Raw genomic sequence first — 25493 nt, 5'->3', positions numbered from 1 at the left:
TAAAATCTGCCGAGCTGCAATATGATTGCTACCTTTTAAACTGATTAAACAAAATTTATTGGACTCATTCTGGAAGAGATGCAACAATTGTCACAGTAGCACTGTGCTCTGCATTCTCTTAACTGCCTGTTTCATTTCCAGGTACAGTAACTAATCAGCCGTATGTCTGAATTTCAAAGATCATGATTAACTGATGAATTATCTCATAGCCTGAATAAACCAGCATACAACTTACTCAAAAAGAGCATTGTGGCCTCCAGAGCACAAGAATTTTTGTAGCATCAGGTGGTAGGGATACTTCCTCTCATCAAACAGCATTGGTGAGGTGAAACCGACAGAACAGATGAAAAAAGTCAGACTAGAAGCAAAAACAATCCTGTTAGTCAAGCAAGCTCAAAACTGTGCTGTTGATTTCTCAAATCTTTGTGAAGAGTAGCAAAACATTTCTTTCCATGAAGTCGAGGATAAGCTTTCCCCTTCCCGCAAGCATTGTGGGATGAGCCCAAATTAGTGGCCAGCAGGACTTACCGGAAACGGGGCGTGGGTGTGTACGGCGGGGGCTGCCAGGAAAGCCCCTTGGTAAGTAGTTTGGTGAGTGCTGAGGCTGTTGAGCGAGCAGCAGGAGTGGGAGCAGTAGTGGTGCTAGCAGCATGATGGCTCCTGCGCTGTCGTACTGGGGAACCAACACACAGTTTGACCAGCAACCCAAACAGTTCTGCCAAAGCACGTCCTAACCTAGAAGAGGCTGAGGGAGAGACAGAGAGAGAGAATAAATGAGCGAATAAATTCAAATTTTCCTTTATTAAAAATGAAGAGGAAAGATGATATGCTCCAAAGCAGAGTCTCTTTAACTGTAAGAATAAGAATTTGTCTTGACAAAATGCTCAGGGGTGTTCCTAGAAAATCATAATGGTGCATGGCTGTAGCTCATCACTTTGGAAATGCTGAATATTGCCCTGCCTAGAAAAAAAACAGCAAAGGCACATTCTAGAAGACTAGAGAGTACTGTAAGCAGCAACTCACTAGTCTACTTTCTTATAAATTGTGCTGTGATTGGCTAGGATCATCACAACAGCCACGCTGTTAACACAGAGGCCTCCCAGTCATGGCAACCAGTGAGAGAACTCACAATATGCTCCCAATATTCAACATGTGCTCACTGATCCAGAAAAGTTGTCTACTTCTGTCATAAAAATTATTCCAGGATCTTGATATAGCTATGCTAGCAAAGGATCACATTCTAAGTCTTTTCCTTTACAAGCCTGCAAAGTGAAGGCAAGTCACAAAACAGAACTACTGTTAGAAATCTCTAATCATAGGTACAGTGTTACATTCCATTCAAAAGCTCCCCTCTTTTTTCTGAACCGGTTCCAACAGTTTTTGTTCTCACCTGATAGAAGGGGCTTGATCTGCTTGATCCGAGCTGCCATAGCTGGAGTTATTTTTGACTTCCCCTTGGGATCCGAAGAACTAGGCTCATCAGTTTCCATTGGGGCCAGGGTGTCACCATCGAGGCCAATTCCTTCTAGTAGGCCTTGGGCAGAAGCCTCCATGGTTCCAGCTCCCACTGCTTCTGGTTCACCATCTGCAAAAAGCAATGCTGATAAATTATCCAGTTCTAGTTCAAAGCATCCTTCTGCCAGCCTATTCCCCACAACTTCACTTAGGAGGAACTAAAATGTTCATTAATTCAGATATCGATAGATCCTAATGGAAGCATCTCTACAGGCATAGGAAATCTTTAGAAGCTAGAAAATGGTAACCCTGTACAATGCAGGCAGGCAAAGTGAAGTGTCTGAGAGAAGAAAAACAGAAACTGTATAGGAGACCACAAAGAGCAAGGCAGGAACATTAATCTCAAATGAACTGTCATAGTCAAACTCCCCCAGGCATCTCATTAAATGATAGTTTCGCATCAAGAGAAAACATTTGAAAAAATTGGTTATGTGCAGATGCAGCCTCCCTTGTTAAGTCAGTTCTTCTTGCTTGGTAAGAAATTGATTTATTAGTCTTGAAGTTGCTTCAGTAAAGCATAAAACAGAACAATAATTTCACTGCTGTACAGGGGAGCCTAAGAATATTGGCAAGATAGCTGGCTACTATACTTTGCCACCAGCAGAATACAGAGGCCAGAGTGCAAAAGGCTTTTTCTGCCAAATACCCCCACCCCACTACAGTGCTTTTGGGATAGGAAATTGGAATTTCATATCGGATTTCAACTCAACAGGTAAGAACATCTGTCTCCCAGCCATACCTGCTTTTTTGGCTCCCTGGGTAGCACTTGGTACAGCTTTCTCTTCCTTTGGCACCAATTTCTGCATGTCAGCCTGGCCAAATTCACAACCTGAAGGCAAACTGCAAGCACAGGAAGGTCAGACACTGCCACAAGAAGCATGCATCTAGCATATGCACTGGCTTCTCTCACAACAGGAAAAAATATAGTAAGCAACTTGGAGTAATGGAATGAGGTACTACAGTGTCACAGGGACCAAGGATCCTAGACAATATCGCAGTCAGTACTGAGCCACTGATGGCTCACAGGCTACTTCAGGCCACTTCCATTTCCATTTGGCCTCTTGTCATTTTCTTCCACGCACTGAATAATTAAGTCCCAAACAGCTCTGGGCTAAATAAGAAAAGCCTAGCTAGAGAAGCAGAAATTGAATTGTTAAGTGTTCTTAGAGCTGTTAGAAGGAGCCATGAAATAGCTGGAGCTCACTTTAGCTGCTGAATTCTACCTCAAGCAACTGGCTCCAAGGAGGTGTGATGGATAAGGGAGAGAAAGTTCCTCATGGCTTTTCATGCTGCCTTTGCTTGTTTAGAGAAGATGAACAAAGGGCTTCCACTCTGCCACATCCTGCAACATCCCCTTACATGCACGCCCCCCAGCTCCTGACATTTTTTGCCAAGGGAACCACTGACACATTTGAATTGAACTCATGGCTTTCACCGTAATGTTCTTGTGATCCAGATGATTATTTAGAAATCAGCATAGTTGCTCTACCCATCTCCAGCCCAGCAAATTTACCACCACCAAGGTGGGTTTCACATCTATCAGATGCCCATACCTGTTTGGTGTGCATAACGATAGCAACACAGTGCTTTCCCATACTAGTGAACAGTAGAGCTGGCTCAGCTTGCTCAGCACACTCAGACCCAACTGTGAACCCCACTGGTTTACTGAGATAGCTCTAATTTCACTCTGTAAATGGAAGAGATTGTATGTTACTGAGCAGCTGAATTAGGCATCGGTGACATCAAGCAGCATTAAGATCAAGAAAGAAATGAACAAGGCAAAAAAAGCAGTTCTTACTTGTCCTACACGGCAAGTATGCACAAACATCATGATGTAGGCATGGGCCGCTGTCAGGGCATGGAGTAAGGGTGTGGCTTGGGCTGAGAGAGTAGCATCAGCTACATTGCCAGCACATGCCAATTCCCGCAGCAGGACTGAGCCACCAGGTTCCTCGATGGGCCGATGCAAAGGCTCCAAGGAAGAGAGGATGGAATCCAGCTGAAGCAACCCTTCTTGCAGGACTTTTGGCTCATGAGACAGTGTCTAGGATACAGAAAATAGGAGAGTGCAACCCATCAAATCACCTGAGAATGTATAAGTCTCTGCCTCAAAACCACCCACGGTACCAAACTCTAATCCACGATGTCCAGTTTAAAGTAATGGCTTATTGCTTGCTAAACATCCACCAGCACTCTCTCTCAGAGAGAACTGGGAGCCTTCCTAGATACTGTATTCACACGACTGAATAACAAGTTAACGTTCAGTATTAGCAGATTTTTAAAAAAATGTTCCCCTGCTAACCACACTAACACTTCCACATATTTGCTCACCATCTGGCTCACAATAGCATTCAAGCAACTTGTGCACACGTGCAAACACAACATAAACATAGAGGATCACACTCCAATTCATCCTCTACAGCAGGGATGAACAATCTGCACCTCCCAGGCCTCATGTCTCAACCCAATATCCCATTTGGGGCCCAGAGATCCTAGAATGTATGCGTGTCTGTTTGTTTGTTTGTTTGTTTGTCAGATTTCTAAGAATCTTGGCTTACATAGAAAAAATGCAATTTAAAACATCCATGTTACAAAAATAAAAACACAACAATACCACAGTAAAACCAGAAAAAAATAAAAATAAAGATGGCACTATCAAATTAGGAGAAGGCTCTCTGAAGCACCTGGTCTTCAATAGTTTCCAATAGATAGATAGATAGATAGATAGATAGATAGATAGATGGATGGATGGATGGATGGATGGATGGATGGATGGATGGATGGATGGATGGATGGATGGATGGATGGATTCAAACAAAGAGGGAGCAATAGTTTCAAACAAACAAACAAATAAATAAATAGTTTCAAACAAACAAACAAACAGAGGGAGCTAGCCCAATCTCAACAGGAAGAACGTCAGTGTCAGTGCTGCTACAGAAAAGCAGCACCTTCTCACTTCAGCCCCCCAAACCTCCCCAAAATGTGGGATTTGTAGCAGCTTCTTCCTGATAGATCTGATTGGTTAGGCCGATACTGACTGAAGTAGGCAGTCCTGCAGGTATCCAAGTATCAAGCCACAGAGAACTTTACAAAACACCATCCTAAATTGGACCTGGAAATTAATCAGCTACTAATGCAGGGCCCACAAAACCAGGGTTATATACACTCCCAGCACTGGGTGCCCAAAAATATGTGCACTACTGCATTTTGGACCAACTGTAGTTTCCAAATACTCTTGGCAGCCCCCCAAGTAGAGCACATTACAGTAGTCTAATTAGGTAGTGATGAGGGCATGAGTTACTAAAGCCAAGTCTTCTTGCCCTGGGTAAGGCTGCACCTGGAGCACCAGCCAAAGCTGGGCAAAGGTCCCTTTTGCCACAGCTTCCATCTGCTTATCTGGCAGGAGTTATGAGTCCTGAACGACCCCCAAGTTGAGAACCTGCTCCCTGATGGGTAATACTTGCCCATCAAGGAGTAATTCAGGGGGGTAAAAATCAGATAGGCACCACAGATCTCCTTAAAATATTGCTAATTTTTCCTGTTGTGGGGGAGGTTGCTAAGGGACAAAAGCTGCACCTGCAGTGTTTAAGGTACCTATTTGCCCCTTAAGAATCCCATAAGCCCCAAAACCAAAAAAACTGTCTAAAGATTTCAATTTCACTTATGCTGGTGACATCATAATATCACTGGCCATACTCTCCGTAGCTGCCCAGCAAGGAAGGAAGATAAATTATGCCCTGCAACCAATATAATGCTTGATCCCTGTCTGTGACAGGACAGAAACTTTAATCGATTATATACTGAAACCCTTCTGACTGTGTGATTGTACATGCATTGAATGGATCTGTAAAGAAATAGCCCACATAAGATAGTTAGGCATAAAAGCCAAATTCAGATCAGATGTTTAATACCATAACGATGAACCATGTACACTAAATGAGGAAAAAGGAAATAATGCCACAATTCACTGCTCTAAGATTCTATGAATTACCAAATTTAATTACTATCATTCCAAATTTGCACACAAAAATCTGGCCTTCCTGAAGAGAAAGTGTTGCACATGTTGATTGAGACAATCAGGCTCCAAAGCCAAACTGTGTATTCCCCAAATATCCTTCCCAGTCAAGTACAGTAATCACATCAATGGCTTTATCAGAGGTGTGTGGAAAGATGTGACCATATAGGTGGACACACAGGTCCTCAAATCGCTACTATAATGCACATTTTCTCTATCCACAAGCATCCATCTTTTACTTAAGAGCCAAACAGGTCTTTATACCAGGAATCCTGAAGGAAATACAGAAGCCATGGGTGGCTGAACGCAAAAATTCCAGGATATTAACATTGTCTCAGAATCCAAAGGTTTAACTTTGTTTTTATTTATTAAAACACACAGCATCTTTGCTTAGCACATATGAAAGCACATACTCTAGATAAGCAATAGGATACATGATCTATTACTGACCAGCTACTATAAACCCAAACTGGAGAACATGGCAAGAGGTCCAGGTGTTTGTCACTAATCCTCTGGGGACAACAAGCAATAATTATGAAATTAGGCAGTCCTTGCTTACTGCCTGCCTTGTTTAGCGACCTTCCGAAGTTACAACAGTGTTAAAAAAAAGTTTTGTGACCAACCCTCACATTTACAACCATTGCAGCACTCTGTGGTCACAAGATCACCATTTGAGTGCTTTGCAACTGGCTTGCAACAAGCAGAGTTAGTAGAGAAGGTGGAGATAAAATTTGTAAGTCACCATCATTTGATGTTTCACTTAGCAACTGCAGCGCTTCACTTAATGACTGAAGGGGAAGTGAGTTTGTAAGCCTGTCACGGTCACGTGATTTTCTGCTTAGCTACCGTGGCACTTAGCAACAGAGTTGCCAGTCCCAACTGTGGTTGCTAAGCGAGGACTACCTGTATACAGTTGTATGCAAAAGCTTAGGCACTCCTGATCACACTTTATACTTACTTTTGGATTTATTTCCCACTCTTCCTTGCACAGCTCTTCTAGCTCTACTTAGAAGAAAGGGGAAGTTTTGGAATGACTTTCAGAATCTCCAGATCTGTAGGAAGATCTCAAGCACACAGGACATGCAAGGGAGCCTACAAATAATTCCGAGCTAGACTATTTCTACAGGAAGAGTACGAAAAAAGTTCTACAAGCAAGAATAGAAAGTCTCTTAATTGGCTATAAGAAATGTCTGGAAATTTTTCCTGCCAAAGGAGATAAAACAAAGTTCTAACCGAAAGAGCTTCCAAACTTTTCCATCTATTGTATTTACTGTTTTCTTATTCTGAATCTATAAACAACTGCCCATGAACAGAAAATATGCATTCCAATTTGTAGAACGATGTCAGGTTTAACTCTGTACCAGGTAAAGGTTGCATCAGCTTCTGATCACTTAGGAATGCATTGAAATGTATAATTTCAGCAGAGGTGCCTAAATTTCTGCATCCAACTGTATTCATTGTTACCACAGGTGTTCCACTTGCCCTGAGAAACTGGATTCCAATAGACATAGACGTCCAGCTAGGCATGCATTTCATATGGAAAGCTTACAAGACTTAGTCACAGAATTTCAGTGTCAAGCCTGATGATCTCACAACACAGTGAGTTGTTTGTTGTTTGCTCTCCTTGCAATCCTCACTGCCTATAGTTCAAAGGGAGGGAACAGGTTAGTCTTGCCAATGGTATAAAATAGCACTGAACCTGCCATACTGCTTGACACCTTGCAGTTTCAGAGCATGCCGCCTTGTTGGGATGCTATAATACAATAGACCTAAACTGTTAGCCCCGCAATTGCTAATCAGCATCATTTGAAAATATTTACTCTGCGCTAAATAAAGGTTTAGTCTATGCTAAATATCAAAACCAGAAGAAAATGGGTTCATTTTTTTTTTTAGTGAAAGAAGGACTATTCATGGTGCTTAATACTTGATATATTGTACTGATCTTCCTTCTCACCCACTTTTATTCAATTGTAGAGGATTTACTGAAGGGGCAAAATTATGACTAGCACAAAAGCTGCAAAACTGCTGATTCAATGAATGGGTAAACACTACTTTCAGTTTTCCTTGAACTCTGTAATGCCATTGGCTCCTGGGTAAAAGCAGCAGCATTACAGTATTAAAGGTTAATTAGCAGCGCAGGGGAATCTGACCAATCTCAAACCTGCCTAGAAACAGCAGCGCTTGGTCCATGGTTAGGATGTTTCCATGCATACCTGATCTGTGGAGAGCAGACAGCTCTATAGCTCCCTTCAGAAGAAATCACACATACTTTTATTCAAGCATTACAGAATTAAGCCCTGATTCTAACACTTAATTTGAGCTCTGGCACAAAACTAATCTTTGGCATGGACAAGTGAGAGCTCCGTGATGGTTTGCTTGTAAATACTATGCAGATTCCAAAATGAGGCATTACTATTAATATACAAGTGAATTCCCACAGGACTCCACTCAGCAGCCGTATTGCTTGAATCAATCCCTATGCCTTGCTAAGAGTCAATTCTAAAATTCTGAACCAACATTTCCCAAGTTGCACAATCCCAAAAGAGGAATTTTGCAATTGGTATAAATTATGCAAATCAGAGAAATGGGTATGGCTTCATTCATACTTATACACTTCATACATTCATTCTTGCAGTTATATGAAACTTACTTTGTTCCTGAAATTCACACTGAACAGGCAAAAGCTGTAACAGCTCATTGATGCCCTATCCCCTGGAAATCCGGGGGGGGGGGAGCACTTGTACCACAACACCTACAGGTGCCAGCCAATATACCCAACAACAAAGAGTTGCAGTTCAGCAACATCTGGAAGGCTACAGGTTCCCTGTCCTTGGTATTGCATTAGTTCCCAATCTGAAACTATATAGGACTCACAGACTTTCAGGCGTACATGTGCAAGTACAAAGCTATAAAGCTGTTCTTTAAACAAAAGCATGCCAACTAACTGACACTCAGACACTATTTCACCTATTAACTTCCACATTCTTACAAAATATCAACAATACAATATTCATGGTAATATAGATCTCTATGTTCGAGACTGTGCTTCTCCCTTTTGCTTTTCTCCTTTGAATTCATCATAATTGGACAAGCTCTATGGCTTCATCCCATTGATGGATTCTTTCTACACTAGACTTTTTATGGTAATATATAGGACAGGTCTGAACCTAAGTGAGTAATATTGCTAGAAAAAAGGCAACCACAGTCCTCTGCTAAACTTTGCAAATGTAACAAAAAATAGAAGACAATTCTGTCAGCTATAACGATGCAGTCAACAAGTAGCCTGTAATAGGTGCATGGGGGAATTAAGAGTAGGATTTCCAGAAGTTTGTGTGTACTTCCAACTTAATGGCAGTGATAATTACCTTCTGGAAAGGGAAATGTTGTATTCTCCTCCTTACCAATATGGATTTGCAGACTCCAGCCACAGCTTGGCAGGCTGCTGAAGTGGGGAAGTCTATGGGCAAGTTGGGCAGGCCCAAGATGGTCACAAGGGGCAGCAGGCCCTTCTGATTCACAAATTCCTGGCAATGGTCATCTGTTGTATTATTGCTGAGGATTGATTCCACAAATTTCATCTGGGGAGACAGAAGAATGTCGGGAAGAGAGGGAAGGAAAGAATTAAGACTTCTACCATTCTACAAACTATTATATACCTACATCAAGAGGTATGGAAAAGTATAGCAAGCTCTTAATTCAGTAGTTTCTTAACAGATTCTAGGATATAAACTGTCAAGACCAAATCAACTCAACTTTTTAAGAGGCAAGAACTTTAAGGCCAAAAAATAAGGTTTGGGGTCATTTCACAACATTCCCAGAACACTGTAATAAACGAGTATCAAAATCAAAACATAAACTTGTAAAACTGCTTCCATTCAAACAAATTTAAGATACCACCCCTCTCCCCACCCAACTGAACAACAAAACCAGCACAGCAGCATTATTTTAACTTTACAAATATTTGAGGTGGATATTTTTGAACTCCTGCCTTGTTGAAGGCTGAAAATATTATCAAGTATTTTCATAACCCATCCTACTAAGCTATATGATAAGCTCCATCTACTGTTTGAGAACTTACCACATTAAGGATGTAATCCATGAGTGGAATCGGTATCCGTTCTTCTGTCCCAACCACCCTAGAAAGAGGGAAAATTACTATCACTGCAAATCTGCCATATTTTTTACAATGGACATCTGGATACTTAGAGGAAGCCTGCCTTGTTGGCTGCCTCTACAATTCCAAGATGATTATTTGTAGTTAACTGCAAGACAGTTCCTACCAAAATTTCTGTTCACCTTCCTTAGCCTGAAAAGCAATACATGTGATCTCCTGCACTCTCATTCTAGATTTTATGCAAAGCTTTCTTCCATTGAGGTTTTCCAAAGAGATACAGTGAAAAAAAGGGCAACATCATCATTCATCCAGCCCCTTTTAACCCAAAATATCCAGAGGGCAGCTCTGCACCCGGACTGCGGCAATAACGTGCCAAAAGCAGCATCAAAATGACAAAAGGCACCAGCACTGAAAAAAGCCTGAGAAAAGGCAAAGGGAGGAATGAAGCAATACTGCCCATTTTGGCTGCAGGCCTTGAACTGGATTAAAGATGGGAATGTGGCAAGATCCATGAATGGTCGACTGCCGGGCGCCATGGAGTTCTGCAGAAAAATGGAGCCAGGCAGGAGGGAGGGAAGGGGAAGGATCGGACAGTGACGTAAAGAGCATGCTCCGTACAGGGTTTGGTCGGGAAAAGAAGAAAATGTCTGATGTAAGCAAGGAGGGATCAAGCAGAATGCAGGGCGGGGAAATGGGTGAGTGGAGGATATTGGGGCTACTCCAGTCCCACCAGGCACCTGCCACATGGCAGAAGACAAGCCAAAAGGAAATCCAGCCCTGCAAGTTTAGCCAGAACAAACATGGCCTCCTCCCTGGAGCTAGGAGGAGGTTTAACTGTTTCTAAACCCCACACATACAGGTCTTACTTCTACTTTCAACCAGGGCAACATGAGGATTGCAGAAACTTAATTCCAAACAAAAGTTTGTGTTAAAAGGGATCCTATAGTCAGAAAAGTGTTGAATCCAGGGTACCTTAAGATAATGAACTGGCTATAAAATTTTTAAAAAACTGGCTGGGCAAATCTTTTCTCTGATATTCAGCTTTCCTTTCCCTGCAAAGCACCATGCTGTCCCTCAATCAGGTGACTTCAAATGCAGGGCGCCAGTTTTGCCTCTCCCATTTCCCCCTTGGCAGCATCACCCAGCACACTAAGTGAGGAGTTGATGGGGTTAAATCGTCCCATAGACGGAAAATTTCAGAGTTCAGAAGTTTACAAAGAAACAGCTGGCAGGCACTCAGAAGCTGTAGGAGACTTTGCCAAACAAACAGTGAGCCAAGACAGCCTCTCAGCAAGGCCTTCACACAGCCGATCGGAGTACCAGGGAGCAGGCGCACTCTGCTAAAAATGCTTAAAGTGACACTACATCCCACTCCATTTGTTGGCCCAGGAAACTTTTTGTCCTCAAAAGCATCACATTCACTGCGTTACTGGCTCCTGAAGTTGTATCAGTTCAAACAACTCTAGTTTTTGCTCTGCAGTAAGCTTTATGAAAAGTCTCAGCCTCTGATTCATAGGGCTGTGCTAATTCATAATGCACAGGAGTGCCTATGAAGCATTTCTTTTTGAACTGTTAAAGCAGCCATGTATTTCTCTAGGTTCATAAGCAAAGTAGTTATGCCTGCATACACTTGTGGAAACAGCTAGGAACAGCTTCTGGAGCAGTCAAATGAGCCTGGGAAAAATTAGTTGTTCTGATTAGAGTTAATATTTAAAGAGTAAAAAAGGCTTGATATTTATGCTAACTGATAAAAACAAAAAACTAATAGTAAACCAATGAAGTTAGTTTTGCCAAAAAAAGAATTGGAGTGAAGGATTTCTCTGAAGGTTATTTTCATGGTATACTTGACTGTAAGACCTGAATGCCCAGGTTAGGAAGAGATTGTCATGGAAAAAATGTATCTGTGTGGTCGCTAAGAATCAACACCGATTTGATGGCACTTAATAAATCCATATTTGACTGCAGTCAAACAATACACAACTACTTAACAGTAATACTTGACCAATGAGTTAGCCGTGCTCACAGCTCATAAGAGCTAGTGATTCTTTATTACAAACATGTTGTGAGCTGTCCAGAGTTTTGTTTCTTTAGATGGGTGGCCATATAAATTTTTAAAATAAATAAATGGAACGACTGTCACAGATTCTTCCTGGGGGGGAAATGCAACTGCCCATGAAAAACTGTAACATATCACAGAGGCATAGGGAAGGAAAAGAGGGTAATTCACATTTATTTGCAAACTGGGATCCATTGAAAAACAGTGAAATTTACTTCCTAATATACAGTATGCGTGCAAGATCCTGAAATGGATGAGTAAAAAATTAGATATGAAATCTAATTAAATCATCATCATCGTCATCGTCAACATCATCATCATGATGTTCTGTTCTGCCCAAGTGACCTTCTTTCTTTTTCTTCTTTCAGGAGGAATTGTAAAGGATTAGAATTCACTATCAGTATATTTGCTTTGTCCTTTTTTTTTTTTTTAAACAAAGTATCATTTCAAAAACATTCCAGGTTATAAAACCTGAGGGGGCAAAAGCAATGATCGGAATACATCTATGTAGCAAATAGAAGAATGAGTTAGAAAACATGTATCTTAATACCAGTTACAGAAATTTCAACTTCCAAAATTAGTTCAGACATGGAAGCCTCAAAACATCTCCCAAGTTTCTAATAGAAACTCAAACTCTAAGTAGTCTCCAGAAGATGAAATGCACACCTTTGCTCTTTCAGGATATTATATAGGTAGTACTGGGAAAGCAGGAGATCTTGATATCCAAGTCACCAATAATGACTTTTTTTCAAATTAAAAAAAAAACCCTCTTCTGGAAACGGGATGAAATATTGCAGCCAGAACACTTGGAGATCTACTGCAGCTGTTCGGACGTATGAATTTATTTATTTATTAATTGAAATGTATAAAGGCCACCCAACTCATAATTTATGAGTTTGGGCAACATACATGAATAAAAAAAATTTTAAAAAACCCAAAATCAAAACCAATATAACAAAGCACTATCACAGACATAGGATAATAGGGTTGGGCTACCCAAACCTCGGGTGGGGAGGGGACTCATTTCAAAAGGCAAGCATAGCAATAGAGAAGGCATATTGCTGAGATCTCATTGGATGACACTGCCTCAGAGATGGGACTAGGAGTATGTTTACCCTGTATGACCTAGTGATATGCACAGAAGTCATTAGAGACAGGCGGTCCCACAAATAACCCAGCCCTGTGCCATGCAGGGCTTGATAGGTGATAACAAGCACTCTCAATTGCATCTGGAAGCCAGTAGAGCTCACAGAGTTAGTGGTGTTTCATGGGTGTACTGAGATGCACCCATTACTACCTACATCACTGCATTCTGTAGCAGTTACAGTTTCCAGATGATCTTCAAGGGCAGCCCCAACTACGGCACATTGCAGAAATTCAAGCAGGAGTAACCAAGGCATGAATGATTGTGAACAGGGCCTCCTGATCCAAAAACAGTGCAACTGGTGCACAAAATGGAGTTGTGTAAAGCCCCCACCACTACCATAGCTCCCACTTGCTCCTCAATTGAGAGTCATGAATCCAGAAGGACTCCCAAATTCTACACAGGCTCTCAATCCCTACTGGAGTTACATCCAGAATCAAAGATAGAAAATTTATCCAGATCCAGATTGAGGGGCCCCAAAACCCACAGCCACTCAGTCTTGCTACAGTTAAGCCAAAGCCTATTCTTCCCCATGCAAACACCCACAACCACCAGATATTTGGGAAAGCACCATGACAGAATCCCTGGGTCAGTTGGGGCAAAGATGCATAACAGTGTATCATCATCATATGATGGAATTTAACCCTCAGCAGATGGATAACCTCACTCAGCAGCTACATGTAGATGTTATTAAAAAAGGGGGGAGGGGGGAAATAATATTGCTCTGACACACGCCACAAAGGAGAAGCTATGGGCTGAACCCCTCTCCCTCAGTCCTAGAGAAGGAAGGAGAACCCCTGTAACACCATGCCTCCCACTCCCTTGAGCCAGTCCAGGATACCATGGTAATAGTATTGAAGGGCACTGAGAGATGGGCGTGGGGGTGGGGGGGGAAGAGTAAGGATGCATCCCTGCAATCCAAATACCATCCCAGATCATCAAAAAGTGCAACCAATGCAGCCTCAGTGCTATATTCCAGTTTGAGACCAGACTGAAAGAGGCCAGATAATCCATTTCCTCCAGTGCCCTATGAAACTACAATCCAACCACCTTCTCAACAACCCTCTCTAAAAAGGGAAGGTTGGAGATGGGACAAAAATTGTCCAGCTCCATTGGATCCAAAAAATGATTTCCTGACAAGAAGCTGGATCACCACCTCCTTCAGAGTTGGTGGAACCACCCTCACTCTTAAGGAGCACCCTCTCTCTTAAGGATGCATTCACCACAAGGATCCAGCCTCATTTCGCCTCCCAGGATCCTCAACTGACCAGAAAGGATATCGATCTAAAACGCAGATGACTACGTTTATAGCCCCAAGAACCCCGTCTTCTTCCTTAGGACTAACAAGCTCAAACCCTTCCCAGATAACAGAGCTACGCCATGCCTCAGTCAATCCCACAGGACCTGCACAGGATCTGACAGACGCCTACAATAATCCCCACTGCAGCCTTGTGGGTGCTCCCCTGGTCCTTCTCTACCCAGGAGCAACTGAGTCACCTTAAATAAGGCCACTGGTTCGCAATCTGTGGACACAATAAAAGCAGAGAAATACTCATGTTTCACCACTCTTATATAACTGTGAGTCTCAGCACCTCCTTAATTCATTTGAGGTGCAGCATTAAATGAAATCCCAATAGCTACTTCAAATGTTTTATGTCCTCCTATTCAGAGACTAACTACTGATAAAAATGCACATATTGCTAACATATGAGTGATCTTGTACATTTTGTTTTGCATACTGTACTGGACAGCCAAATCTATGTACAAATAATGTTTCTGCCATAAGCAGCAACTGTAACAGAAGTAGTCCTCATTTAATTACCACAATTGAGACCAGAATTTCAGTTGCTAAGCAAAGCAGTCATTAAGCAAATCTAACCTGATTTTATGACCTTTTTTGCAGTGATTGTTAAGCAAATCACATGACCATGGGATGCTGCAACGGTCATAAATGCAAACAAGTTGCCAAGTACCCAAATCATGATCATGTGACTGTGGGGACGCTGCAACGGTTGCAAGTGCGAGAACCAGTTTTTTTCAGCACCGTCTTAAGTCTGAATCATCACTAAATGAATGGTTGTTAAGTGAGGACTACCTGTAGTAGCTAACCTGGGACTAACATGAGGTTCAGTTAGTCACTGAGTATGAAATAGTTTATTCCCATCATATCTTGTAATATCCCACCACTTTTGATATTCCTCAGTTTCAAAAGCATTTGCCTTGTGGCATGAGGTTTCTGTTCAAGAAAAAGAAATTCTGAATTCTTAAATTGCCAGGCATAGCCTTAGAAGTTTTCTGGAACCTCATCAGAACTGTCATACACAGGAATTACTGCCCAATTTCTTGGTCAGAGAATACTGACCTCCATTCAGACTGGTAGCCTGAAAGAGCAGAGTAGGCTACATTTCGCCATTTTGTAAAACAAGTGGGCAATATCAACATAAGCTGTCACATACTGTTCCTTTTAGCCTCGTTTACTCACTGTTGACTAGATTCTGCCTCATTCTGCTGTGTGGCATTGAAACTCTGCATAGCTTGCACCTCTTCCTCTTCTTCATCCTCACTGGAAGCCTCCTCAGCTGCATGAGTGGAACGAGGTGGAGGAGCAGTAGCTGTTCCATCGGCTTTTTGAATTGAGGGCTTCTGGCAAATGTACTTGGGATCTCGGCCCAGGTTACAGATCTCTTCCAGTAACTGCCGAAAAGTGTATAAACGTGTTGGCACTGAATAGTTTCTACTAGAATAACAGTATTCCAATGTAAGATTTTTAAAAGATCAAGTAACAGGTGTGTGTGTGCCTTGAGAAGCTAGCCGGATTGAGAGTTATAAAACACAGTGCTGTATAGCAAGGGGCATTTTGCCAGCCTCCTACCTTAATTATGGCTGTGGTAGCATCTGTCTTGAGTGTGGGCTGGTGTCTCATGAGCTCATCAACAGCACTTCCAAGATTGGAAGCAGTATCTCCTAGAATAAACATGGGGTAGGGGGGTGGGGGATGCAAGACATAAACATTTTTAAAGAACTGAAATCACTACATGAGACATTACTGCACTTGGAATGAGTCAGCCCAACCAAAAGGCAACAGTTTATCTTGAATGCCCAACATGAATAACTCAATAGCTCTTAAAGCAGGAGGCTTTAGTAACAGTCATACGTGACCATAGTACTCTAGGCTGGATTACTGCAACATCTCCACTTGGAACTGCCCTCGAAAATTATTCAGAAACTTCAGCTGTAGCAAACTGTGTGCTATGGAGGTTAAGAACCAAGAAAACAACGTGTGTGGAAATACAAAAAATGGCTCCTTTGCCTGTAGCATCAAAATTGCCTTCTCTAAAAAAACAAAAACAGAAAACCTATTCCTTGATTTGTTCTAGGTGAACAGCTAAACTTTTAAAAACTCCTAAGTTTGAATAAGTTGTAGGCTGTGTTGTAAGAATTTTTTGTTCCCTTAATGATTTTTAATGCTGGTTTTTCCCATACTTTTTTTTTTACTGTTCTATGGATTATTCATAGAAAAGCCAAATACAAGTGTTTTAACTAAATTTCTTGGGGACTCATTATATTAGTGTGACTGAAGCAGTACGCCCGCCCAACACACACACATTTGCAACTGTAGCATCATACACCTTCATGGCTAACCTAACCTAACCATATTCAAAACAGCTCTGAAAACCCGACTCTTTCTCCAGGCCTTGGGTTAGAGTGGGTGATCCTGTGTGTAAGATTGTCTTTTAATGTTTGCTTTTTTCCTGGTGTTTGGGTGTTTTGTTTTGTTTTGTTTTTAACTGCACCGTATGATTGTTTTACTGTATGCAGCCCAGAGTAATTGTAGAGTTGGGCAGCTTTATAAATTACTGAAATAAAAATGAATATAATTCCAGTTATCTTTGTGCATTAGAAATGATAGCAAGTCTATTCTGAAAGTCCTTATAATTGGCTGGTGGTCTAACAGAAAACAGAGCCTGCATATAAGCTAGAAAGTTTAACAGCTGGATCCATGACTGGGCTCATATATTGTACTAGGCAACAATAAGATTTTTTTTATTTTGGTTAATGAGTTGGGTGAATGCAGCCACTTGGGAGGGTGGGCAACTCGATATCCCAGGGTAGCATATGACCTTTTTTTTCAGTTCCCAGATCATCCTCAAATTTCAGTTACTATAGTTTCTGACATTCTGAGCCAGGAAACACATGAAAAGAATACTTTTGTAAAGTTCTAGATTTCAAAAGAAGAAACTCCAAACCCAGGGGAAAAAAACAACTGGTTTTCACCAGTGAGGCTCTACCCATCAAGGCCCTCTCGCACTCCAAAAATGTTAGGTGAGCCCCTGCCACCAATAATTTAATCATTTCAACCAACTACCAGGATAAAACAAATTGTAACTGTAATGTGTGATTCCCAATTTATACCATTCCAAGTCACAGCATTACAGTCATAGTTTAACACATCTGCAGCACACTATAGGGCAGAAGTGGGATATACCTTCAAGCCTACCTCTTTCTTTTATCTAAAAATAACCTTGTTTCTAGTGGATGGAGATGACAACATCCAACACCCGCATCACTAGGCATGAGGAATACAGCAAAATTCCTGATACAATCTCTTTTCCATGCAACTTACCAAGTGGATCTGAACTACGCCTCCTCCTCATTGCAGGGAGGTAGTCTGGTGAGAGCAAGACCTTGAAGAGACGCTCAAAAGGTTGACATTGAACAAAGGATTGAAGTCCCCGGGCATTCAGGCACAGAGCACTGAAGACATTGGGGAGAGAACCCAGAACTTCCCGAGTGGCAGGGACCTGTCAGGAGACACAGACCAGTACCAAAAGGGTCATCATCTTACAGTCATGCTATACGTACCTTTTCAGTCAGTTCCACATTTGATGTTATGATTAATATAAACAGGCAAGACTGTATCCATTTGGAATACAGCCTGTCTTTACAAAGTACGCCAAAAAGTGGCATGACAGAAGAACATTGGAAGGAAGTAATTTTGTTGTGGAGAAGGAAATCCATTCTTATGCAGAGGAGAAACAGTAAGAATCTGAAAAGCACAAGCTTTATGAGACCCCCAAAAGATGTGTCTTTTTACCTACCTACCTACTGAATACAGACTCAGAGATGGAAATTGGAAAGAAAGGGTAAGAATGAAGAGACTGAGGGAGGCAGAATGGGAAATTATCCAGACTGTTCTCTCCCTCTCACCTTTCTTCCTGTTTGAGATCTGAGCAACTTAGGAAATATGCTAAAAATAATTATGCATTTGCAAGTATGAGCTTAACCATAACATGTGTGTCAGAATACCTACTAAATAGCAGTAGAACAGCACCATTCGTTTATATAAAACCTGTTATCCAGGTTCAGTGAGCTATTTTGAAGTGCCAGAAATAGGTGCTATTCCAGTATTTCATAGAATTTCCAATATGAAAGAAAGCAGTTGAAGTGTTTTTACAGGAAACCAGATATAATCCAAAAGACACTTACATCTTTAATAAGGAGAGCATGCAGCATGACGTCTGTTAGGCCATTGTCCTGCAGGGAGGACAGCAGCGAAGGCTCTTGGAATACGAAGACTGTTACCACCTCAGTGGCTGTCAGGAAAGAGCACAGAATGATGCAAGTCATTCACCAGTTCAGACTTTCCTAGGCAGAGGGGGAATCTTGGCAGCCAGACTGTAAGGCATCATCTCAGTTTAGCACAGCTCAAGGAGAGAAATCAAGAGGGATGCAGACTGATGAGACATGCAAGACACTAACTCTTTACTTTATGTAACCATACCTACCAAGTAAAAAGAGTGATGGTCCGTAATATTCTGCATTGCTGATTATGTGTTTCAGAGAGGTAGGCAGAGAGCCATCCATCACTGCAAGAAGAGGAAAATAACAGGCCAGCTATACATTTAAGAAACTGTATACAGCACATACACTCAGAATTATATATACTTCATTCAAAATTCTGCACCAGAAAAGTAGTTTTATGACCTAAAACTTCTTAGTGCAAAATATATAAAATATATATTACGTATGTTTTGTTCTACCATTTATTCAATCATATATTTTGCTAGTCATAAAACTTTAAAAAATTAGTAATAAAATGTTTTCTTCCAATTATGTGAAATATTATTCAGCAAGGTCTTTAGCTTCAAGGATGGATTACTTCTACAGCTTTCTATGACAAAAGCTTCAAAACTGACACTAGAAAACTCAAGAATTCATGTTCCCAAAGTGGAGCCAAACTATAATCAACAGATGGAAACATCCCAGAAAAAAAGGAATGTCTTGGTTTTTGTTTGCTTACAAATTTATATAAATCAAGATAATACTAAGTGGTATACAAAAGCAACAGGCACAGCCAATGCAACAATAATAAAAAATACAGTAATATACAATAAAAGAAATACAATACATAATTACAGTTTTTTAAAAAAAATAATAATATAACATTCCTGGCACCAGGAGCACTACAGCACTCAAGTCCCAAAGACCTTCCAGAGCAGCCAAGTTTTTACAATCTTCCAGAGGCCATGAGAGTGGGGGGCAAGCTGTCCTAGAGAAGGGGAACATACACAGAAAATGTATGCCCTCAGCTTTCATCTTACTGAACCTCTTGATAGGTGGGCATGTTCAGAATTCTCTGGGCTGGGTGAGCAGAATCTACATGGAATAGGCAGTCTCAAAGATACCCAGGCCCTAAGCCATACAGGGCTTTACAGGTGTTATCAGTATCTTGAAGTGCACTCAGAAACCTACTGGTGGCCAATGCAACTCCCACAGCAATGGTGTTACATGGCAATAATGAGATGGGCTGGTATGAGTCAATGTACTTTGGAAAACTGAAGGGTCTAGATGGTCTTCAAGCGCAGCCCCATGTAAAGCAAATGACAGTAATCCATACGGAGGATGAAAAACTATCAATAAACACCCTGTTTTATATTATGGTACAATTGGTGCACCAACATCAGCTGGACCAAGGTCCTCCTGGCCACAGCCTCCACCTGCTGTTCCAGGTCTTATTAAGGTTATTTTTTAATCCACTCAATTGTGTCTGAATCTCGGAGACTGCCTGGACAAGTCCCCATAGTTATCTCTTTATTAAGGTAGCCAATAGTATTTACATGAGAGCCAGGTTGGTGTAGTGGTTAAGGCATCAGGCTAGAAACCGGGAGACCCTGAGTTCTAGTCCCGCCTTAGGCAGGAAGCTAGCTGGGTAACCTTGTGCCAGTCACTCTCTCTCAGCCCTGGGAAGAAGGCAAGGGCAAACCACTTCCGAAAAACCTTGCCAAGAAAACTGCAGGACTTGTCCAGGCAGTCTCTGAAAATTGGACACAACTGAATGGATAAAAAAAAAAGTATTTACATGCAACCGTGAGAGAAGAGCATGCTGCCAAAGAAATAGCCCTAGGCATTAGGAATCTCACCATGACGTATGCCATCTGAGAAAGCTGGGTCTTGGATGGCCTTTTTAAGGAAGTTCAACATAGACTTCAGAAGTGCTGCTCGCTGAGGGATGCACTGGACTCCTGAAACAGGGAAGACAACCAGAAACTAAATCAGTGAATTGCAGATAATCTGAACATAAAACAAGTACTCTGTAAGAGTTGTTACATACCACTTCGGGGTGAAATTATGGTGTTTGTGTTGCTGCTGCTGCTGCTGCTGCTGTTGCTGCTGCTGCTGCTGCTACTACTGGGAGTAGTGGCATTCGAAGCTCTTGTTTCAACCACAACTTCTTGCTGATTCTCTCCAGAGGTGGAAGGCCCAGGGCTACTCTCCATGACTACATCAGAAACTGAAGATATAAAAAGTTGAGCCCGTTTGGGGAAAAAAACCTCTTACGACACAATCTGACATCAAGAAACTATATACAAGAAAAAAAAGGTTCTAGTTAACATCCATTAAAAGGACATTTTGAAGATAAAAAGGGGGTTTTGAGGAGGCAGGACACCTTGTTCCACCCCTGCCTGTTGGGCTATCAAGTCCATCTAAGACACCAACATACAACCTTTCTCAGGCTGAGGACTGCACATGATCTTTCAATATAGTAGTCAGCTCCAAAAAGTGACCAGAGCCAGGATAAAAACTAAACTGATTCTCCTTTAAAATGAATTAAATTGAAATTGAAATTGAAATGAAATGTATAATTATCTACTAAGGATGTAATGATTTCTCATTACTGGAAAACAGGCATGGAGTTTATCTTCTACCTTTGTTTCATTTCAAAATGCAATTTTAGAGAGGCTATTATGGAACTACATGATTTGTTTCTAACCTGTTTCACTTTGAAATTTAATCAATTGCAACCACTAATAGAAATATACCGAGTTACAATTAAAATAAATAAATAACTGTTCTTATGAACGATTTCCTCTCAATTTCCTTTGTTTAGCACAGTTGAGATATGTTAATAAAAGAAATAAGCATCATTAGGGGTTTTTTTTTAATTGCCTTCTACATCCGTCTCCATCTCTTCACCCTCTTGTGTAACAGTGGAAACAGCAGGTCTCTGGATCTTTGGTTTTATTACAAAAGGACATTCCCTCCGACATAGGTCTGCTTCATGCTAGAAAAGGAGTTAGAAAAAGACAATAATATGTGAAAGTTGAGAAACTGTTATTCTCTGAAACAAAAACACATTTAATTTTTTTGGCTGTAATGGCAGATTCAAGATAAATCATATTATACATAAGTATTATCTCACTACTAAAATTTGAAAAGAACTCTTACTGAAGGGCTAAACCTCTAATAAAAAATATCCTACCTCTAGTCGGTAGATGAAGATAGAGAGGCCACTGTGAGACTGGAAGGCTGCCATGTCTAGGTTTGTGATTAAATCCACCACACGGACTGCTCTGGTCACAAAAGTGATCTGGTCCTGTTCATCTCCCAAGAACTTGATCACCTAGGGGAAAAATGGGATTTGAAGACATACCTCTAAAATGACTGAATCATTTAAACACCATTTTCTGACATTAACAAACATTCAGTGGTCTAGAAAAAATACCATCTTCCCCAAGATAATCATGCATCACAGAAGTTTCTTTTAGAGACATATGAGTCAAAACACAAGAGATGCCTAGAATGTCACTGAAAGATGAAGAGCGAAGCTGACCAGACACAGGTAAGAGCCTTTATTAGGACTTACCTTGTGGCAGTAAGAGCAGTGAAGCAAGCTCACTCCTCCATGCTTATTATCTCCACAGACAGCTGACCTGTTTCAGATGACCAGGTCCTTTCTGGATAAAGGGGCCAGGGGAGCCCTCACAGAGCTGCTGTAAGAAATATTCTTGGCATACGTTGGACAAAGTCACTCAACTTCACTCAGAGTTGGACTCTGGCTGGGGAGATACTATGGAAATGCCTGAGGCTTGTCTGAGCTCAGTTATCTGGGAAGAGCATGAACCAGTCAATTCTGAGCAAATGGACAGGTCCTCACTGCTGTGAGTTCAGCCACCTATGTTCTGGACCCATGCCCCTCCTGGTTGGTTAAGGCCTCCCGGGAGATGGCCTGTGGTTGGGTCCAAGCCATGGTTAATGCTTCATTGCGGGAGGTGATGGTGCACTGCTTCTCAAAAGGTGCTCCTTGGATTTAGACAACTTTTGTCCAATCTCCAACCTTCCCTTTCTAGGGAAAGTTGTGGAGAGGGTGGTAGGCACTCAGCCTTAGAGGGCCCTAGATGAAGTGGATTATCTAGACCATTTTCAGTTTGCTTTCATGCCATGTTACAGTACTCAGATGGCATTGGTTGCACTTGTGGATGACCTTTGGAGGGCTTGGAATGAGGGTGGTACAACTGTCCTAGCCCTCCTGACTCAGCAGCCTTCAATACTATCAATTATGGTATCCTTCTGGACCTGCTTTGGGGGTTGGGAGTGGGGGGCACTGTTTTGCAATGGTTGTCCTCCTTCCTCTGTAGCCAATTCTAGTTGGTGTTGAGGGGTGGAGAGATCCAACCCTAAGCCCCTCACATAGGAGGGCTCAGGTCTCTCACTGTTTCATGAACCCACTGGGCGAGGTCATTCAGCAGGACAGAGTGCAGTATCATCAGTATACTCATGATACCCAGTTATACATCTCCATCCTGGCTGGGTAGGCAATGCCATTCAAGTGTTGACCCAGTTATTAGGGGCTGTGAGGGTCTAGATGGCGAGGAACCAATTCCCACTTAACTCTAGCAAGATGGAGTGGCTTTGGGTTTCAGGGCTCCTGGACTTGCAGCTCCTATTTAAGGAGCATGTGGCAGCCATGGCTGGGGAGCTTTGCACAGATCCATCTTGTATGCCAACTGCACCCATTGTTGGACAGAGGCCTTGCTCAGTCACTCATACCTTGGTCACTTCCTGGTTGGATTACTGCAATGCGCTCTATGTAGGGCTATACTTGAAGACCATCTGGAAATTCCAACTGCTCCAAAATGCAACAACCTGCACAGTTTCAGGCAGCCCTTGCTTTCCCATATTACACCACTGCTGCCCAATCTGCATTGGCTTCCAGTTTCTTTCTTGGTGCAATTCAAGGGCTGGTTGTCACCTTTAAATCCCTGCATGGTACAAAGCCAAGCTATCTGCAGGACCACCTCTCCCTGCCTGCTCTACCAGGATGGATAGAGTGGGCGAACTCCAGGTCCCTTTTCTTAAGTGCTGTCATCTAGCAGGACCTAGGAAATGTGCCTCCCTAATAGCAGCCCCTACCCTGTGGAACACCCTCCCCGTGAGATCCAGCAGGCCCCCACTCTTTTAGCCTTCTGGAAGGCCTTAAAAAGCTGGCTTTTCTCCCAAACATTGGGATAGAGTGAGGCTGGAGCCCAGTGATTGTGACTGTTTATGTATTGGGGACTGTTATTTTAGGGCCCTGGGAGTTGTTTTTGGGTTTCTGGTTTTTACTGTTTTAACCATGGCTTGGACCCAACCACAGGCCATCTCCCAGGAGGCCTTAACCAACCAGGAGGGGCATGGGTCCAGAACATAGGTGGCTGAACTCACAGCAGTGAGGACCTGTCCATTTCCTCAGGATCAACTGGTTCATGCTCTTCCCAGATAACTGAGCTCATAGTTTTTATCACTGTTGATGTGAGTCACCCAGAGTTATGACACATAAGATGGGCAGCCATATAAATCTCTCAAATAAAATAGATAAGATGGTTAGGATCTTCATTTTAACTTTATATCTAGGACTTTATTATTGCACTTTATCATGCAGGCTTTGATAGTATGTATCAAAGCTGTATCATGTGGTTAGTTGATAATCATATCTAATTCATAAAAAAACTATCTAGTGTGAAATATTACTATATCGTAAACCCAAGGAATTGAAAAGCTCATGTGAAATCTTGGCCAAGTTGTCATACTATTTATTTTTTAAAAGTGTCTCTCTCTCTCTCTCTCACACACACACACACACAAATACACAAATAAATCAGTTGTGGCAGATCAGATCAGCAAATGCTCCTATGACTTGGGCTCTTTTTGATGTGAATGAGTATTTGACATAAGTTAACTTCTTGGCCTCAGAAGCCCAATCTTCAAACAGTCCAAATTACATAACCTGGAAAAAAACATTCCTTTGATTGGTGTTCAAGATTTACAAGTTTTCATTCTACTGAATGAAACTGGTAAGGAAGGATACATGAGTACACAGAGAACACTGATATCCACAATACCACATTCTTTTCATGTTCTATTGTAACAGCATATCTGAAAGAATGTGGTGTGGAATTTTCATGTACTTTCCTCAACTGACTTCACAAACAGAAAATATTACCTTCAGTAAGGCTTCCATCATGCCACAGGAGACAAGAGCTTCCCCTCCTGCATCATAGCTCGCCAAGTGATATAAGAATGAGAAGAGCGCTGTGGCAAACTGGTGGGGATATGGCTCCATAGAGGGATCTAAAGAAAGGGTGAGCAGGCAGTGGGGGGAAGAATACCATTACATTTTCCAAAATATAGCAAAATATATTAATTGCTTCTAAAATGCACAGCTACTGACCAATCATGGCCTGTATACAGTTCCGGACTAGTACTGGTAAAAATCCATGGTAGGAGGCAGTTCCAGTGCAGTCAATAATACTGCTGAGTTTTGGAGTCCGTTCCAAGTGCACAATGGAAGTCAGTGTCCTCAGTGAGGCAGCTTTAATATCCTGTCAAGGAAAAATTCGGACACAGATAGGTATATAGACTGTGATTACCTTATTCTATAGCATAAATTTCAAAATAATCTTCACAACTCTTCCCTACCCCTGTGGGGGGAGGGGGAGGGATAGATGGATTGATAGGTAGATAACTCCATAAGATGTGCCAACAAGCAGGGAAAAAAGGATTGTAGTACAGTATCCATTCTATCAAACTTCACACCATGATTTGATAATGCCTTTCAAAGTTAATCATTTGGTTAGACTGGATGAGCAGAATACAAACTTCCTACATGCAAATCAGTCAGCTGTAATTGCCCAGAGTCCCTCTTTTGGGGGAGATGGGCGGTGACGAAATTTGATAGACAGGCAGACAGATTAACTAACGAACTAACTAACTTCCAGAAGGACTACTAAGTTTGTTTAATTGCAATGGCTGTAAAGGGACTATTAACTAGTAAATATACTTGCTACTGGCTGTTGGATTAGTTCTCACAATACAGAACATTTTTAAAAGT

At 41.7% G+C, this 25493-nt stretch overlaps 1 protein-coding gene across 9 annotated transcripts in view; it reads right to left on the bottom strand.

Moving 5' to 3' along the window:
* HUWE1 (HECT, UBA and WWE domain containing E3 ubiquitin protein ligase 1) overlaps positions 1 to 25493 on the bottom strand; it is a 100492-nt gene that overhangs the window by 41550 nt on the left and 33449 nt on the right. For 5 of the 9 annotated variants that reach the window (XM_063294167.1, XM_063294171.1, XM_063294172.1 and 2 more), the window contains exons 1-15: positions 20457 to 20646; positions 20266 to 20367; positions 18631 to 18711; positions 18332 to 18438; positions 17469 to 17646; positions 15717 to 15808; positions 15327 to 15538; positions 9609 to 9666; positions 8896 to 9108; positions 3314 to 3559; positions 3069 to 3202; positions 2255 to 2355; positions 1391 to 1585; positions 529 to 745; positions 236 to 358 (exon numbers count right to left, since the gene is read on the bottom strand). In XM_063294167.1, coding sequence (XP_063150237.1) covers positions 236 to 358; positions 529 to 745; positions 1391 to 1585; positions 2255 to 2355; positions 3069 to 3202; positions 3314 to 3559; positions 8896 to 9108; positions 9609 to 9666; positions 15327 to 15538; positions 15717 to 15808; positions 17469 to 17646; positions 18332 to 18438; positions 18631 to 18711; positions 20266 to 20367; positions 20457 to 20622 — 2225 coding nt within the window. In that variant the 5' untranslated portion in view covers positions 20623 to 20646. Of the gene's footprint in view, positions 1 to 235; positions 359 to 528; positions 746 to 1390; positions 1586 to 2254; positions 2356 to 3068; positions 3203 to 3313; positions 3560 to 8895; positions 9109 to 9608; positions 9667 to 9826; positions 9845 to 15326; positions 15539 to 15716; positions 15809 to 17468; positions 17647 to 18331; positions 18439 to 18630; positions 18712 to 20265; positions 20368 to 20456; positions 20647 to 21292; positions 21408 to 21605; positions 21747 to 24605; positions 24734 to 24833; positions 24985 to 25493 lie in introns of those variants that run through there. The other 4 variants (XM_063294176.1, XM_063294174.1, XM_063294169.1 and 1 more) reach the window with 4 other exon arrangements.

This window comes from Candoia aspera, chromosome 2, assembly GCF_035149785.1.
Source record: "Candoia aspera isolate rCanAsp1 chromosome 2, rCanAsp1.hap2, whole genome shotgun sequence".
NCBI classification, from domain to species: Eukaryota; Metazoa; Chordata; class Lepidosauria; order Squamata; family Boidae; genus Candoia; species Candoia aspera.
Note: the sequence above shows the minus strand (reverse complement) of the source record. Positions and strands in the feature narration are given on the sequence as shown.